The sequence below is a fragment of the Temnothorax nylanderi genome, unplaced genomic scaffold (assembly GCF_030848795.1).
Source record: "Temnothorax nylanderi isolate EJ_2023f unplaced genomic scaffold, tnyl_v1.0 TNYL_tig0222_pilon, whole genome shotgun sequence".
Lineage (NCBI taxonomy): Eukaryota > Metazoa > Arthropoda > Insecta > Hymenoptera > Formicidae > Temnothorax > Temnothorax nylanderi.
In genome coordinates this window covers 94737-111255 of record NW_027249284.1, presented here as the reverse complement: position 1 = coordinate 111255, position 16519 = coordinate 94737, and the positions used below count along the sequence as shown (strand labels likewise).

The 16519-nt window shown below is 33.6% G+C and overlaps 2 protein-coding genes across 2 annotated transcripts; one reads left to right on the top strand and one right to left on the bottom strand.

Annotated features, from left to right (window-relative positions):
- Nucleotides 1–739: 739 nt before the first annotated feature.
- LOC139779362 (uncharacterized) lies at nt 740–4520 on the bottom strand. The gene is made up of 11 exons (XM_071717708.1): nt 4247–4520; nt 3876–4027; nt 3678–3776; nt 3494–3607; nt 3268–3384; nt 3021–3174; nt 2803–2915; nt 2302–2421; nt 1829–1948; nt 1533–1743; nt 740–1219 (listed from the first exon to the last, which is right to left on the bottom strand). The coding sequence occupies exons 1-11, from the start codon at nt 4518–4520 to the stop codon at nt 1038–1040; spliced, it is 1656 nt and encodes a 551-aa protein (XP_071573809.1). The 3' UTR covers nt 740–1037.
- Nucleotides 4521–4970: 450 nt separating this feature from the next.
- On the top strand, nt 4971–9324 carry LOC139779361 (uncharacterized). The gene is made up of 6 exons (XM_071717707.1): nt 4971–5062; nt 5290–5429; nt 5557–5625; nt 5879–5995; nt 6081–6209; nt 6868–9324. Exons 2-6 carry the CDS (start codon nt 5298–5300, stop codon nt 9082–9084), a joined length of 2664 nt encoding a protein of 887 aa, XP_071573808.1. The 5' UTR covers nt 4971–5062; nt 5290–5297; the 3' UTR covers nt 9085–9324.
- Nucleotides 9325–16519: the final 7195 nt, after the last annotated feature.

Below are 16519 nucleotides of genomic sequence, written 5' to 3'. Positions count from 1 at the left end.
TTTTGGCCGAAACTAACCCTTAGGAAAATTTACTTAAAAAAACTTAAAAAAAACTAGAAAGTTTACCAAAGAAATACTATTGATAAACTATTGATAAACTATTGATAAACTAGAAGTGATTTCGAACCAAACTTTAAGTATTTCTATAATATACTTTAAAGTTTACTTAAAGTTAACTCATGCAATTCAAATAAAACTTAAAGTATTTTGGTAGTATACTTTAAAAATTACTTTAAGTAACCTAACAGTTATTCTTAGTAAACTGGACTATTTGGCTGCGGTCCACTTAACGCAACCAATGCTTTGAACCATTTTTCTTTTTCTTCGTTTTAATAAAGATAGAAAAAGAAAAATGCTTTGAAGCACTTGTAGCATTAAGGGTGTGTTCCATTTAACGCTCGCAATTCGCTCGTGGAATCATTTCATCCTTGTTGTTCATCAAATATTAAACAAGGACCAACAATGCTCGCGAGCATTGCGAGCGTTAAGTAGAACGCGTACCCTAAAGTGGGCTGGAGACCACTTCATTACTTGTAGACTGGACCTTGATAACCCATGAGAAACAAATTAACGTTATTTTAACGTCATTTTGACATCAAAATAAAGACAAAAACGTCAGTTTATTTCCTGGACTTTTGGTTATTCCTAAAATAATCTTTATTTTTAAGAAAATTTAAAAAATATTTATTCCTAGTTTAAATAAACTTTAAACTACAAATAAATATTTTTTAAATTTTTTAATAAACTTTACAGTTTATTTAAAGATTTAAAAAACACATTTAGGAGCAATAACACACTGAGCTAAAAAAGAAATATAATCTAAGGACAAATTACCGTATATGTATAGCTGGTAGTAAAAGGACCTTAGTAATATTATTCAAAGGTAAATATCATAAAAAACTTATCAGAATAAAAATGTTTTATTGAGTACTCATTGAAAAATATTACAGTAAGAAACATTTTTGTAACTTTGAAGATTACTGTACTGTATCATTATTTATATTTTCTTCTAAAGATTTTTTATCGAGTGTAAGAGATTAATTACTTGTAGACTGACTTGGTAAGTCTATGGATAGTCCAAGGCTTATTAACTTATGTTTGTTAATAATTTTCTTGCCCTCTTCAGTTTTTGTGAAATTATTCAGTTTGAATCCTATTGATTTAATCACTTCAGAACTCACTTCTGAGATTTGTTTATTAAAATGTTTAGCACAATACTCTGCAATAACAAACAAATCATAAATTTCAAAACTGAATAAATTACAATATGATATAAAATATATATTTGTTTAGCCAGATTTGCTTTTGAATGTTTTGTAACATACTTTTAAGATTATTAGGAAAGTTAAGAAATAATTTTAAAATTATTATTTAAAATATTGTATCAAACTTTTTTTTGTTTCTAAATGTTTTAAAACAAAAATGTTTTAATTAATAAATTACTAATTTTAAAAAGTAAACAATTAAATTACAACATATAAAGAAATTTGACAAACGAAACTAATATAAACTAACTTAAACTAACAACTCACCTATAATAGCTTGCACAAGACTTTGATCTAAACATTTCTTTTGAAACACACCCTTATGCGCATTTGTTTTACCACCTTTGATAGTCCCTAGTGCCATTTCTTCAGGTGTAAAAACAGCCTCTGCTAAACCATTGGCTAATAAGCCTATTTTTCCATGTCTCACTTTGTTTATAATGGAATTTGAGACAATTCTTGATCCGAAACGTACTCCCTAAAAATAAATGTAGCATCAGCTGCTAATTAAACAATAAATAAGTACAAAGATTTGAGATAACAAATAAAATATAGCACATTACCTGATCTTCGGAGATAGATGTGTTATCAGTATCACTAATAGTAATAGTAGTAGATAAAGCTGCATTACAGTTATTTATCGGCAGAATATCAAGGGGGTCCTTCAATTGTTCCGTATTTTCCTTTAAATTTATAATATTCACGTGAAAAACATTTAAAAAAAATCAAAGCTGAAAATATACCTTACAAGATTCAAATAGTCTGATATTAAAAAATTTATAATGTGATGGAAATACAAAATATTTACAGCTTTAATTTCATAACAGAATATCTAAAAATTTTAAGTGATTTTGAAAGCTTATAGTGATCTTTACATTCTAAATGTATCAAGTATGTTTCACAACTTTAAGCTGCTCGTGGAGAATCCTTTATTGGATGTATATGCTACAAACAACTTGCACAAACAGCAGATACATAATACTAACAATACAACGAAAATTAGTGAGAAGTTTTTAAAACAAAATTTAAAACTTACTTCTGGTATGCTGGAAATATTGATATCAGTTTTTACGGAGGATATCAACAAAGGTTTTGATCGTTTTGATATATCCATCAAATGAGAATTATCTAAATTAAAAGTTGGTTTCTTCGATTCCTATAAACAAATATCTAGAATAAGAAATCATTGAAAAACAAATATTTCAGAGGTCATACATATATTTTTTAGTTATTAAGTGGTTATTCACATTATTAAAAGAAATAAAGCCAAATAAAATCAATTTATGGAATGTAACAACTTAATATATAGAAATTAACTAATAGTAATAGCTAAGTACCATAAATTTAGAATTTATCACAACAGTTGCTAAACTTTATATAGTGCTAAATTTTTAATATAATATTTATATAATTTTTTTATATATTTTATATAATTTTATATTTTTTTATATATGTTTTATATAATATAATATTAAATTAACTTTTATATATTATTAAATTTTTATTGTATACATATAGTGCTATTTACAATACTCACACTGATGGGTACAGAAACGGTTACTTCTTTTGAACTGGATCCTGGATTGTCTTCAAGATGTTTCTGAAGCTTTTCACATATATTTTTAACCTGATGTGGCAAATGAGTAAATTCTACAAATAAGAAAAGCAAAAGTAATAGACTTTAGTTCATAACAAGAGGCTAAGCAATAGTATAAAATAATTCAGAATTTTAGAGAGAAAACCTAAATTTATTACCTTCAACCATAACTTTCATCGCTTTATATGCCCCTAGTTCAATTTTTAGAGATTTAATTTCTTTCTTTAATCGCTTATTTTGGGAGTAAACGTCTTCACTCCTTGAAGAGATACTTTCTTTGGATTCATTACTATTTAATTCCGAAGATAAACTCTGAAAAAAACAATTATAACATTTACAGTTAAAATATTTATCAAAACAATTCTGGAAAAGAATTGACTTCAGACTTAGGTTGAAAGTCCTTACATATTTCATATGTCTTTTCTTTGAAAATTTGCTCTTTCTTTTCTTATTCTTGGTTCTTATTTTCAATTTTTCTTTTTCGTTTTCTTCTGATTCTGATGTATCTTTAAAGGTGGAAAACTATATAGAATATAAAACACAAATGTTACAAGTTAAACATATTGCGAAAATATATCATAATTTGTAAAATAAGAACAGCAAAGATCAAGACATCAAGAATTATTCTTACAGGGCGTTTTTTAGATGTTTTTGTTAGAGATGTTTGAATGCGTTCAGATTTCTGGCTTTCTTTAGAAGTGAAAGAGGATGAGTTTCTGCTATCTGTAGAAGTTGAGTCATCGTTCTGAAAAAATAGCAGTGTACAGCTCTTTATTACATGCAATGATATAAATAAAAATTATGATAATCCTTACTACATTCACATTTTGCTGCTTCATTTTTGTTAAAATAGATGAAATTTGGGTACTTCCAGTCATTGCAGACTTTTGAGTTCCTTTTTTCTTTGCCTGTGGCTTCAGAAGCAAATAAATAAATATGATTAATATTCAGCAATGTGATTAGAACTGATATGTTTACAACTTGGTACATAGACCATTCTATGTCAGCAATACCTGGAACTTTGTTGATTGATGAGTAGAAAATAAATATTGATCATCTGCCTCTTCTTTCTTTAATTTAGCAAACTCTTTCCTTTCCTTGCGCGTTGGAAAACATACACCGGTATCAATAAAATTCTTACTGCCTTGTATAGCATCTTCCCATTCTACAATTATTTAATTGCACAAAGTACAATTCAAAATTCAAGTCTTAAGAATTGAATAGTTGTATTATACGCATTATAAAAAAGCTTAATAAATCTTAGTTTAAAAATTTAAAGCAAACAAAAAATTTTATAGAAAACTCGGCTTTTCTGTATTGTATTTTCTGTAACGTACAATTAATACTGCTCAGAGAAAGTCCATAAAGAAATTTTTATACTTACTGTTTGCGTGACCTCTAACATAAGCCACAACTTCCTTCCACATCACTTCTTTCATCTTTGACATTGTTTTTCTAGGCTGAACATCGTAATTACTTGGCCATTTCGACCGAACTAACCTCTCGGAATAGATAAGATCTTCTATTGATATTTTTGGGCATTTATCATCGAAAATTAACCATTCACTAAATCCTACTTGAACGGGAATTGTTTTATCTTCCCCATCCAAGACATTTTCGTTCGCAAACTCTAATATTACATATACATTTCTTGCCATTTTCCCAGCAATCGTTTTTCACTTATACTAATGACTTATACAAACTACTTCTTTAAAACGTTTTGAACAAATGAAGAAGACAAAAGAAGATCGAATAAACCGGTGAAACACGGACACGTCGACGTTATGAGTGTGCGTTTAGTAGTGGCTGCGTTTCGTACACGCATATGCGTGCATATATCTACAGTATACGTAACGCTTACTATAGAAACATGCGCATCATGAGTGACTAACAGTTTGATGTAATTGGTTGGATCTAATTAAAAGTAAGAACCAATCACATTCTATTGCTCAGTGAGCAATTGGATTGGGTTTTACTGTTAGATCCCTAAATCTAGACCAATTACGTTGACGAATTACTCAACTGTTGTGCAACCGTTATATGTCTCCTGAATGTGCCAAAAGTCGCGTTCAACGGAAAAAGCTTGGCTATTGCCTTCTTTTCGTTTGCGATCGAGGGCACAGTGCATGTCAGTAAACATACGTTAACTAAAAAAAAGGAAAAGAAGAAGCGGGAAAAGCTGTTCAGCAACTCAGTAAAGGTCAGTGATTCCAATTGTTTCTATCTTAAATTGAAATAAAAACTAAAGGTAAAAACCAATCATATTAAATAATTAACAACTTGTATAATGTCGGCAGATTTTTTTCGATAAGTTTAATTTAATTTAAATTTCTAAAAACTTTGCAAATATACATATTAAATTATTTTTTTGCAAAGTAATGTCTGTAATTTTTTTTGACTGAATTTGAAGAATCTAATAAGTTGCAGAGTTTAAAATGCCTCCCATCAAAAAAAGAGGACCATACAGAAAATATTTACATAATTTAAATATTTTACTGCCCAAAACAACTGCATGGGAAAGGTTGAGAGAACAACAGCTCCAACAACTCCACCAGGATGAAAGAGAGGTAGGTTATGTCTATCAAGCAATTTTTTCTTTCTTTTTAAGAGATAGAATTATAATCGTTCTATTAATTAAATTTCTTTTTTAGATTTTAAACTCAAAAATAATATTCAGAACATTACTTGTTTCAGAATGTAATCAACAATGAGCCTGAACCTCTAGTAAATGAGGATGATCAATTTCAAATTATTCCATCACAGGTGATCTAATTAAAATGTTTTGTTTTCAAGACAAACAATAAATGTTTCTTAACATATCTAATCTTAGTTCCTTAATTTTACATTATAATATAAAAATGATATATAGTTTGGCTACAATATAATTTAATTTTTGCTAAGTAACTTATTGCATTTATATATCCAGTATTTGTCAAAGTTAGGGTGCTTATCCTTGATGTCATTTTGTATATTGTCTTTATATATGTTAAAGTAAAAAAGTAATTATTGTTGATAGATGGTATCTATGAATGAACCTAATAAGTCATCTACTTCAAGTTTATCTAGCAGCTCTAATTCAAATAATTCCAGCGAAGTAGATGACGAGTCACTATCTTTTTCAGACGGAAATTCTGTGAGTAATTATGTGAAGCAACTTAATGTAGCTATAAATTTTTTTAGCAACTATTTTTTATTTTCTTAATCACATTTGGATGCAGGATATTTTTGAAAACGAAGATGATGTGTTCTCACATTCAGACAGTGACGTTTTAAATCCACAGAATGAGAGAGATGAACATCTTGTCGTCAATGAGCATGATAATTTAAATTTAAATCTGCAACAACAGGTTTGTAATAAAGGAAATCAATTTGATAAACAATCAAAACAGTGTGTAAGTGTTGATTTAGTAATCAGCTCGCTTCATATATGTTTCTGAATAACTGTTTTCTTTTTTAATACAATTAAAATATATACTTTAGTACTTAATAATTACTTTAAATATTTTAGTACTTTATACTTCATTTTTTTCAAACGTTTTATTTCACATATTTCTAACTCAATGACTATTTGTTTAGACCATCAATTTTATTTTATTTGGAAAAGGTTTTGGCCTAGAAAAGAATTTTAGTTCATAGAAGATCTTTTAGCAGGAAATTTAGCTTAATTGTTTTCCATTTTGGGAGTAAAAAAATATTATTTTTCTTTCAATATGAAAAAGATTGCATGTAGAAAAGCATTTTTATGAATTACTCTGAACTTACAAAATTATTTATCAACTTACAAAATGTTGGAAAACTGACTTCTTTGTTTATTCTTTTTTAATTATTTAATTATTTAATCTTATTTAATTTCATGTTTTGACAAATAACTGTCATGATTAAAATTTTTTGTCAGTATATTTAAATCATTTATGTTTAAATCAACTTGGAATAAATCATTAAATTTATAAAAATCTATTTATACATATAATTTCTCTCTATCTCTTTCTTTCTCTCTCTTTCCAGGAGAGGCAGCTTTTATACATTGGAGCTCGATTATCTATAGATGAAAGTTTGCTGCTCATCATGGCTTTCATTATCCGATGGGGATTAGACGAGAAATGTATTGAACATCTTTTGCGCCTTATTGATATTCATCTTCCTGTTTCAATCTTAGGTTCTAAATATTTGTTTTTGAAAAACTTTGGATTTTCTCCAGCAATGAATGTGATGTACACATGTCCTAAATGTAATGATCTTTTGCCATCTAATGTTATTGAAGTTGATTGTACATGTGGACATCACTGTATTATTAACAAGATCAAGGAAGATGGTAATTTTTTCATTCAACTCTGTATAAGAGATCAGATTCAAGAAATAATGAAAAATCATCATTTAGTAAAGTTAATGAGGAAAGAATGTCGCGAGAATGATGTTGTAAATGGTAAGGTTTACAAACACCTGAAGAATATAGGTGTCATTGGCGATAATGATATTACACTACAGTGGAATACTGATGGTGTTAGCCCATTCAAATCATCTAAAGCATCCTTTTGGCCTATCCAAGCTTGCATTAATGAATTACCATTTCATGCTCGGAGAGAAAACATGTTGCTTTGTGGTCTATACTATGGAAAGCAAAAACCTCATATAAATTCTTTTCTGAAACCATTTGTAAATGAATTAAAAAATTTGCATACAGAAGGTATGGACTGTTTTGTCGCAGGTATAGATAAAGCTCAGAAAATTAAAGTTCATACATTGCTGTCATCTGTAGATTCTGTTGCAAGACCAATGCTTCAAGGAATCAATCAGTTTAATGGACGATATGGTTGCTCATTTTGTTTACGTAGAGGAAGGAGAATAGCTAGAGGTAATGGGAAAGCTCGTGTCTATGTTGGTGGAGTTGCCCAGTTAAGAACATTTCAACAGCACATACAAGCCCTGGAGAGACTAGAAGAATACAATCAATCGCATAAAAAGAAAAAAAAGCAAATCCAAGGAGTGAAATTTGCTACCGTTTTACTTCTTCTTCCTAAATTTGATATAATAAAATCTTTTGTCCCTGATTATTTACATGCTGGCTTAGAGGGAACTGTTAAAACATTCTTAAATCACTGGATTGGCAAGGACAGCAAAGGGAAAGAATGGCATTTAAACAAAGGAAAAAGGAAGATTTTAAGTGACAGATTGTTATCTATCAAACCACCAGTAGAAATAACTAGAGCACCGCAAGGAATAGACAAATTGCGTATTTGGAAGGCTTCAGAGTTTCGAAGTTTCTTACTTTATTATTCCTTAATTTGTTTGAAAGGTCTCTTACCAAATAAACACTTGAAGCATTGGTTTCTTTTTGTTTATAGTATGACAGTGTTTCTGAAGGAGACAATTACTCGTGAGGAATTCTTGAAAGCAAAGGTCGCTCTCAATAAGTTTGTAGCTGAAATTTCTATTTTATATCCAAATTGCTCAATGCTCTACACTTTTAATGTCCATTTAATGCTCCATATTCCAAAAGCTGTTAAAGATTTTGGAGGACTATGGGCTTCTTCAACATTTCCTTACGAGCATTTTAATGGTGTTTTAACAAAGTTTATAAAAGGTACCAGAAGCGTTCCTCACCAGATATGTCGCTCATATTTTAGATTACGACAGTTATCCTGTATGAAAAATGAGGTTTTTTCTAGGGAAAATGCATCTGAAATCGGTAAGAAAATATTTGAGTCTTTAGTAGGAAAATGTAACACAAGTTGTCACAGTCTTCATATCTCTGAAAAACTGCGATTGTTTGGTGTGCCTGAAAATTATTCCCTTTCTCTTGTGGATAAAGTAACAATTGAGTCTATAATAGGACCTACTGTTGTGAACAATTGTAAATCATTTAGAAGATTAATATATAGTGAAACAGTTTTCCATGCAAATGCTTATAATGCTCTAACTGTTCGAGATAATAGCATTGCAGTATTACATGATGGCACAATTATAGATATCAAACGCATTCTTTTGATTGAAGACAGAGTAAAACATTGCGTGCTATTAGGGGAAATTTTTGACATTTGTTCTGAAGCGCTCTGTCAAGATAGAAACTTAAACTTAATTTCTAACAATTTTATTTTTGTTTGTCAAAATAATGGACGAACAATTGCCACAGTACCTCAGAATATTGCATCAAAATGTGTTAAGATGTCATATGATGAGAAGTTCTGTATTGTACCGCTTGCAAATAACATAGAAAGAGACTAAGGAAAATTTTGGTACTATATGAAATTAAAAAATTAATGTCTTCCTTGATCTTATGCGAAATGTCATAAATCTGTATTTTAGTTAGGTAAAAGCACTTTAATGTATTTCATTCATCTAATTGTGCTTAAATTTATACATTTAGTCCTTGTATGGAGCATTATATTATACTAAAAGAAGAATTGTAATACTTTATTTCTTTTTATTTTTTTACAAAAGAAATAAAACAATTGTTAAATAAAAGTGGTTCGTTATTTATTTTAAATTCATGATTATTTTTTTGTACCTTATGAGACAAAAAATAAGCATCAGTTACTGAAAAAAGTAAACTTAAAGTATATTTATAAGTATTACGTTTGTTAAAAGTAAATTTAAAGTATATTTGCGACTTGCTTATAAAGTTTTTATTGAGGTTAATAACTTAAAGAAAACTTTACGCTCGGCTGTCAGTATACTATTAGTCTACTATTATACTATTAGTATACTATTATTACGGCTAGTATACTTTGTAATACTTTAAAATACTTTAAGTAACTTTAAAAAACTTTAAGTAAATTTTCCTAAGGGAAGAGTAATACACCAATCAAATTCACGAATTTTACAACTGCAGTTGCAAAGCAGCTTCCTGCTGATACAATTATAATTAGTATAATGCCTGTATATAGGTGCCTATATATAAAAACTTTTTTACTTTCTGTCTTTAATATTTATTTTTAACCCTAGAAAGCATATGTGGGGTAATACGTTACCCCACGCGAAATTCAAATTATGCCCCTGACTTAGGAAGGTTCGTTTTCATCCATTTGTTTTTCGAAATTTTTTTACTGTTTTTTTTTACTACCAGAAACTGATGACTACTATCGTCTTCCCTATTAAAGAGCAAAACAAATTATCTATTACAAAGTTTTTTAACAACAAATAGAAACATTATACACGCGGTACAAGTTTGGGGTAATTTATTACCCCGCTTGGCCTTTCACGTATGAGAAAATTTATATATGCTTTCTAGGGTTAATTATTTAATTTTTTAAATTAAAGTAATTTAAATCGACCGTGACTGGCAATATATAACGTCTTTCCGATATAAACATAGAAAAACTGTGAGCCAACTTGGTTTGTCGGATTCACGCAGCACTTTTTCGGATCAAATCGAGACATTATTAATTTCGACCATGGCTTTTGGTCAGTTGATGTATTTTCTATGTTCATATCGGAAAGACGTTATATATTGCCAGTCACGGTCGATTTAAGTTACTTTAATTGTTATTCTATATACTGGCGAAAGAAATTTATTATTCTGTTTATTATACACCGTTGACCGGAAAATCGGTGCGCCATCTTATAATTGTTATTGCGATGAAAATATTACCACAGCCCCAGTGGTCGAATTGGCACGACACCCGCACGGTATACGGGAGGTTCCAGGTTCAAACTCTGACTGGGATAATATTTTTTCGCAATAAAAATTTAAACTATTTAACTTAGAAATTACATCAACTGACCAAAAGCCATGGTCGAAATTAATAATGTCTCGATTTGATCCGAAAAAGTGCTGTGTGAATCCGACAATCCAAGTTGGCTCACAGTTTTTCTATGTTCATATCGGAAAGACGTTATATATTGCCAGTCACGGTCGATTTAAATTACTTTAATTGTTATTCTATATACTGGCGAAAGAAATTTATTATTCTGTTTAATTTTTTTATTTAATTTAATTATGTTTAAAAAGTAATGGCAAAACACGGCAGGTTTGTCTAGAATTCTTAGATAGGTGAGCGACAGAAAGAGAGTTCCTTTGAAGTCAATTTTGTCTTTATTATGTGTAGTTATCTTTACAATAAAAAAGAAAATATGTTGACGTGAAAGAAATTGAGATTAACTAAAAAGTTTTTACATTAGTTGAAATAAAAGCAAACCAAATCAGTAATCTGTCCTGAAGATAGAATAGAAAATAAATGAACTGAAATAAAAAACCAGATCTTACAGGACGGAATTAAGATATCTGGATTACTGATTGAAAATGTGAGTCCGAATGTTTACTGAAAAGTAATACCGATTATGAAAAAAAAGAAGTAAGAAAGAAAAATGAAAAGAGAGGGGGGCCTCTGCATTAATGTCTATAAGATCGGTTCTTGGGCTAGAATTTCAAGCCAGAGCCACAAGAATGAAAGTAATTCTCAGATCTCAAGACGAATATAAACTCTAGCAGAGGCCCTTGTACTTTTTTGACTAATGTCTGTCTTCAAATATGGCGTCCCAATGAGAATTTCTTAAGGGTCCCGCTCGCTGGACCGGACTCCTCGCCTCGATCCTCCCTCTCGGACGCTAGCTGCCGCAGCTCTCCCTTTCCTGGCGGTGAGCTCTTCCTGGTGATCCGATTCTCGCTCGGTTGGTCTCCAGAACACGCGCCGCAACGATGAATCCGTCAAGAAAGAGGTAACGGACTCGACACGTTCGAAGAAACGCAAGCAAGTGCGGGCATGACACCTAACGAGTGAGGAAGGAGGCGGGGGCTCTTTGAGAGTGGCGAATCGCGCGTCGCGCCATCTAATGTGAAACGATCGGGCGTTGTAAAACGCGAAAAGAATTCGAGCGCAATATCTGAACAAATTATTTAATTTTTAATAAGTCCAATTATTAATATTTATTTTCATAATTGAACTTATTTTTTATTTTGATAAATGTAAATACAAATATCTTATTGTATTAATATTTAATATTAATAATTTAATTAGTTGCTTAATTTAACTTCTTGTTTAATAAATGAGCGGATGTAGTACTGAAAATGTACCTATTATATGTATAATATTTTAATTTTCAAAATTGTCAAATTACAAACAGGAATTTTGTTGTGACTTTTACAGTTATAAAGTGACTATTTAATGGAAATATGGAAGCCTAAAAAAATTAATATTGTAACGCAATAATTTTAATGCTCAAATCATAAAATATTTACATTGTCCATGTCTGCCAATACAATATCATTTTTTATTCATATTGCATTCTATATAATGGCAATGTTATTATATATTTGACAGGCAAATCAAAATAGCTTCGAATCGATATCGAAATGATGAAATATCGAAGTCTTAACAGAAAATACAGAATTTGCCTGTTTACATTCTGGCGCGATGAATGTATGTCACAAATAATCTCTTATTTTAAAAAATGTCATATAGCACAAACATCGAAATAAGCTTCAAATTTCGAGCATTATTTCGATATGATGTAATATCGATGATTTCGACGTCAATTAGACGTCAATTCGATGGGTCATTTCTCGCTGAGTCTCAGGGCCGGAACCGGGTTGTTGGATCCGCCAGGTTGGAAGGGAGAACAACACTCGCGAGATTGTGGTTGCAGAGGCGTTTAATAAAACAGATAGTTCTGAGATACACGTGGTTTACTTTAATTCACTACCCGGACTTGCGGGCGTAATAAGAATATGGACCAACGCGGTTTGTGCTCGGATTGTCGACTGCCCGCCGCTTATCGGAAGGGCGGGCCTTTTATCGCTCGGAGGTACTTCGTCGTTGCCGACTCAGCTGTCAGTGCTTTTGATTCCAGGCTCGGGTCAGTAGCCTAGCGACCTGGTGATAAGCCCGGAATGCCACCTCAGGTGTATTTGGCAATTGCCGGAACTTGCGCTGACAGCTCGATGTTGCAACCAGGTCAACTTGACTTCCGTCTTACAACATCCCTTCCCTCGTGAAAAAAGAAAAACTGAGGTATGAAGTTTTTCGTTAATATTTGTTTTCTACAAATTTTTTTTTTCTTTTTCCATTGAGGTCACATTCTTTTTTAATCTATTTTCCCAGTTGCATGCGGAAGTCGCGTCGCGTTTCCTTATTCGTTTTCCTTTTTACTAACCATATGACCGTGATTATGATCCCTATTATAATTACACCTATGGATACGGAACCCACGGGATATATTACATATTTGTTAGATAGGAGGCTGACTTGGTTGTTTTCTAGTTCCTCGTTTATTTCTTCTAGGTTCAGGCTTAATTTCGTTAGCTTCGCGGGATCATTAATCACCGGTTCCAATCGTAGTTCTGTTCCTGATTTTTCGTTATTTCCAATATTTTTAGTTGTTGTTTTGAAGATTAAGTTAAACTGTGTTAAATGCATTTGTATGTATTTGACGTATTCTCGTTTTTTTGTTCGTAGTGTTAGGTCCGTCGTAGTCAGTCTACAGTTTTCATTTAGCTTAATTTTTCCTGTTCTATGTATTTCGATTTTATTTTCAGCCTGATCATTGCATTGTATGGTTACTTGTTGTTTATACGGGGTAGAAAACAGCCATGTCTGCGGTTCCGCTAGAGTTATCCAGAACGTCACGTTCGAGAGAATGTGACGTCGCTCGCAACTATCTCTTTGCGCTCTTATATAGATCTGCACCTCGTATGGTGCGTGCGCTGTTACAAAGTACACGGGGTAGTTTATATCGCATACAAATGTCGTGTCGGAATGCGTACATTTGTCTAGATCGTTTTCTTTTAATGTTAGGTAATTTCTATTTTCTTTATTAATAGCCAATAGAGTATGCGAGGTTTTGGGAATTACGAATACATTTTTATTGTCGTACACCGGCAGGGGGGTTACTCGCACGATTTCGTAATTGGGGTATGTGATAATTGGGAAGGTTAGAATCGTGTAGACGTTGGGGTTGTCGTAATATGCGTTTATTTCTACAAATTTTTAGATGGTATACCAATTTTCTACTTGTAACTTGAACGGGAAGTGTGCCCCTCGGGATAGGTGGGTCGTCGCTTCTCTTAATTCCGCTACCATAGTTTCGAGTGGCAGTAGTCGTACGAGTATTATCCCGTTTTTTGTATAGGTAAGATATTCCAAGGTATCTTCTACGTCGGTTACTAGTTTGGCTGTTATCGTGCTTATTACTAAAAGATGCTCGTCTAATTCTTCGCGGCGTACTAGTTTTGCTACTCGTTGTTGTACTCGTCTCGTGACATTTGCTATTAAGTTTTCGTTTTTACTTAGTGTCTGGTCTAATGTCTCTATGTGTCCTAACGTGGCGTTTATGATTTTTATTTGGTGCTTCGCCGCGTGCTGTATTGTTTTCTGCTGATTGTGTATTGTTTCTAGCTGTTCTTGTATTCGTTGTGCGTCGTCGGCGTCCATTATCCCAAATAGGGTTTTACCTATGGTGCCTATTGTGTCTATCAGTCCGCGTCGACTCGTCGTTACTTTATATACGGTCTGTAATCGTAAGAGCAGTTGCGTCAGTTTTGCATTACTGTCTTCTGTTACGCGGAGGATATTGTTACATGCGTCTCGGTTGTCGTCGTCTACGTCATTGCATAGCCCTTTGATCTGTTCGAGGTAATTTTGGAGTAGATGATATCTCACTTCAAATGCCGCGACATCGATTCTGATGACTAGTTTCCACGTTGCTTCCTTTAGTTGCATGGTTCCGATTTTCTCGAAGTAGATTCCAGGTTTGTCGCTAAATGATGTCACCTCGTACGGTGGCATCGGTTCGGGTGTCATCTCCCTCACGAGGTGTAAGATGATGATAGGTATCCTGTAATAGGAATACTTTCTTGGGATTGGTTTTATTTTTATCATATCTTTTGCTGACCACGGCTGTCCGCGGATTGCTACTTTTATATTGCTTGACGAGTCGCTTCAGTCTGAGTCTGTTACTGGTCTTGTAAGGTCTTAGCAGACAGTTGTGGGAATTTTTTATAATGTCTTCTCTTGATTTTGTGCCGGTTCGGGCCGCCGTGTTGGGCCCAGAGGAGATTCTGGCTGGCGAGGAGGAGGAGGGACCTACCCTCCCGGCCTTAGTTGTACCGGTGGTGATTTCCGATCCTCCGGTCCATGGTCGGGGTCGCGCTCGCTTTTTTGCCGACTGGCGAGCCTATTTGATTCAGCGTGGACTACCTCTCCCTGCTCCCTTGATTGATGCTCGGTCTTTGCTCGGGCGGGGTCAGGATCTGGCCATGCGTGGCGTAGGCCGTGGGCGAGCCCTTACCGGTCCTCCGGTTGATCCTCGGATATTGTTTTATCGCTCTCTGGGTCGTGGCCTCCCTCCGGTTGCAGGGGGGCGTGCGCAGTTTGCGGCCACCGTGCGGGCACTTCGGATGGCAGGTCGGGGGCATGGTGCTCCCCTTCGTGAGTAAGGTAAGTTTTTGTGTATTTCCGTCTATTCGATAAGTGCTTTAAGTTTAGATGCTTTCGCTTTTCTCGCTTTTATTGTTATCTAAACGGCTTTATTCTTCAATGAATGCTTTTAAACGATTGGCGTGGACGCTTAACGTCTTTCGTTTTATTTTAATCGTGTAGTTTACGTCGCTGTGTTTCTCAAGGATTACGTATGGTCCGATCCATTGAGATTCGAGTTTTTTTGATCGTCCGCGTCGCACTGTCTCGTCGTGTAACAGTACTTTGTCACCTACTCTAAACGTTTCCTTGTTACATTTTTTGTCAAATTGTTGTTTTGCTTTTGCCTTTTCATGCTTGGTATGCTCTCTCGCGTTAATTTTGGAGGCTTCGTTAATGCTGTCGGCAGGTTAGCTCGGTGTCCATAGACTAGTTCAAACGGCGTAAACCCTGTCGTCGTATGCGGCATTGTATTGTAAGTGAACATCGCGTAGGGTAACCACTCGTCCCAATCAGTTTGGTCCTCGTTTATGTAGTGCCTCAGGTATTCGGCTAGAATGCGATGCGATCTTTCTAACGCTCCGTTACTTTCGGGGTGATACGCTGTCGTCTGAATCTTCTCGATTTTTAGCAATTTGCACATATTCTTAAACATCTCACTCGTGAAATTCGTGCCTTGATCCGTGAGAATCTTCTCCGGTATTCCGTGTTTTAATACTACTTTCGTGACGAAAGCTTTGACGACTGTACCGGCTTCCTGGTTTTCTACGGGTATCGCCTTGCTGAATTTCGTTAGGTTGTCTTGGAATGTGAGGATGTATTTATTTCCGCTATTCGTGACGTTAACGGCCCTACAATATCGAGCACGCATTTCTCGAATGGTCGCTCGGGTGTACCTGTAATAATCAATGGCATTTTCGTTTTCCGGCTTAGTTTATTTTTCTGGCAGTATTCGCATTTACTTATGTATGCCTCTACATCTTTCGTCATCCCGCTCCAGTTGTGCTGTAACCGGATCCGGTTCAATGTACGCGTGACTCCTTGGTGTCCTTCTGTAGGTGAGTCGTGATACTCATAAAGTATCTGCTGTTTTTCTTCTTCCAAATATTCCCTCGAAGTGTCATCTTCTTGCTGCGTCATATGTATAGCAGATGCCTCCGCTATCGGGTTTCGGCTTAACGCATCGGCGTTCACATTATTTCTTCCGGCCTTATGTATGATCTCGCAATCGTATTCCTCTAGCTTGAGTCTCCATCTGATTAATCTCGAGCCGGGGTCGGTTACATTAAGGCTGCGTTCGAAAACGT

What these genes read in the sequence shown, in the direction of transcription:
- LOC139779362 (XM_071717708.1), bottom strand. Translation starts at nt 4,520, where the DNA reads ATGGCAAGAAATGTATATGTAATATTAGAGTTTGCGAACGAAAATGTC. An exon ending in AGCAGCAAAATGTGAATGTA is followed by an intron (nt 3,608 to 3,677) that starts GTAAGGATTATC and finishes CTATTTTTTCAG; the next exon opens with AACGATGACTCAACTTCTAC. An exon ending in AAACATCTAAAAAACGCCCT is followed by an intron (nt 3,385 to 3,493) that starts GTAAGAATAATT and finishes TATTCTATATAG; the next exon opens with TTTTCCACCTTTAAAGATAC.
- LOC139779361 (XM_071717707.1), top strand. Translation starts at nt 5,298, where the DNA reads ATGCCTCCCATCAAAAAAAGAGGACCATACAGAAAATATTTACATAAT. An exon ending in TCCACCAGGATGAAAGAGAG is followed by an intron (nt 5,430 to 5,556) that starts GTAGGTTATGTC and finishes TACTTGTTTCAG; the next exon opens with AATGTAATCAACAATGAGCC. An exon ending in CTTTTTCAGACGGAAATTCT is followed by an intron (nt 5,996 to 6,080) that starts GTGAGTAATTAT and finishes ATTTGGATGCAG; the next exon opens with GATATTTTTGAAAACGAAGA.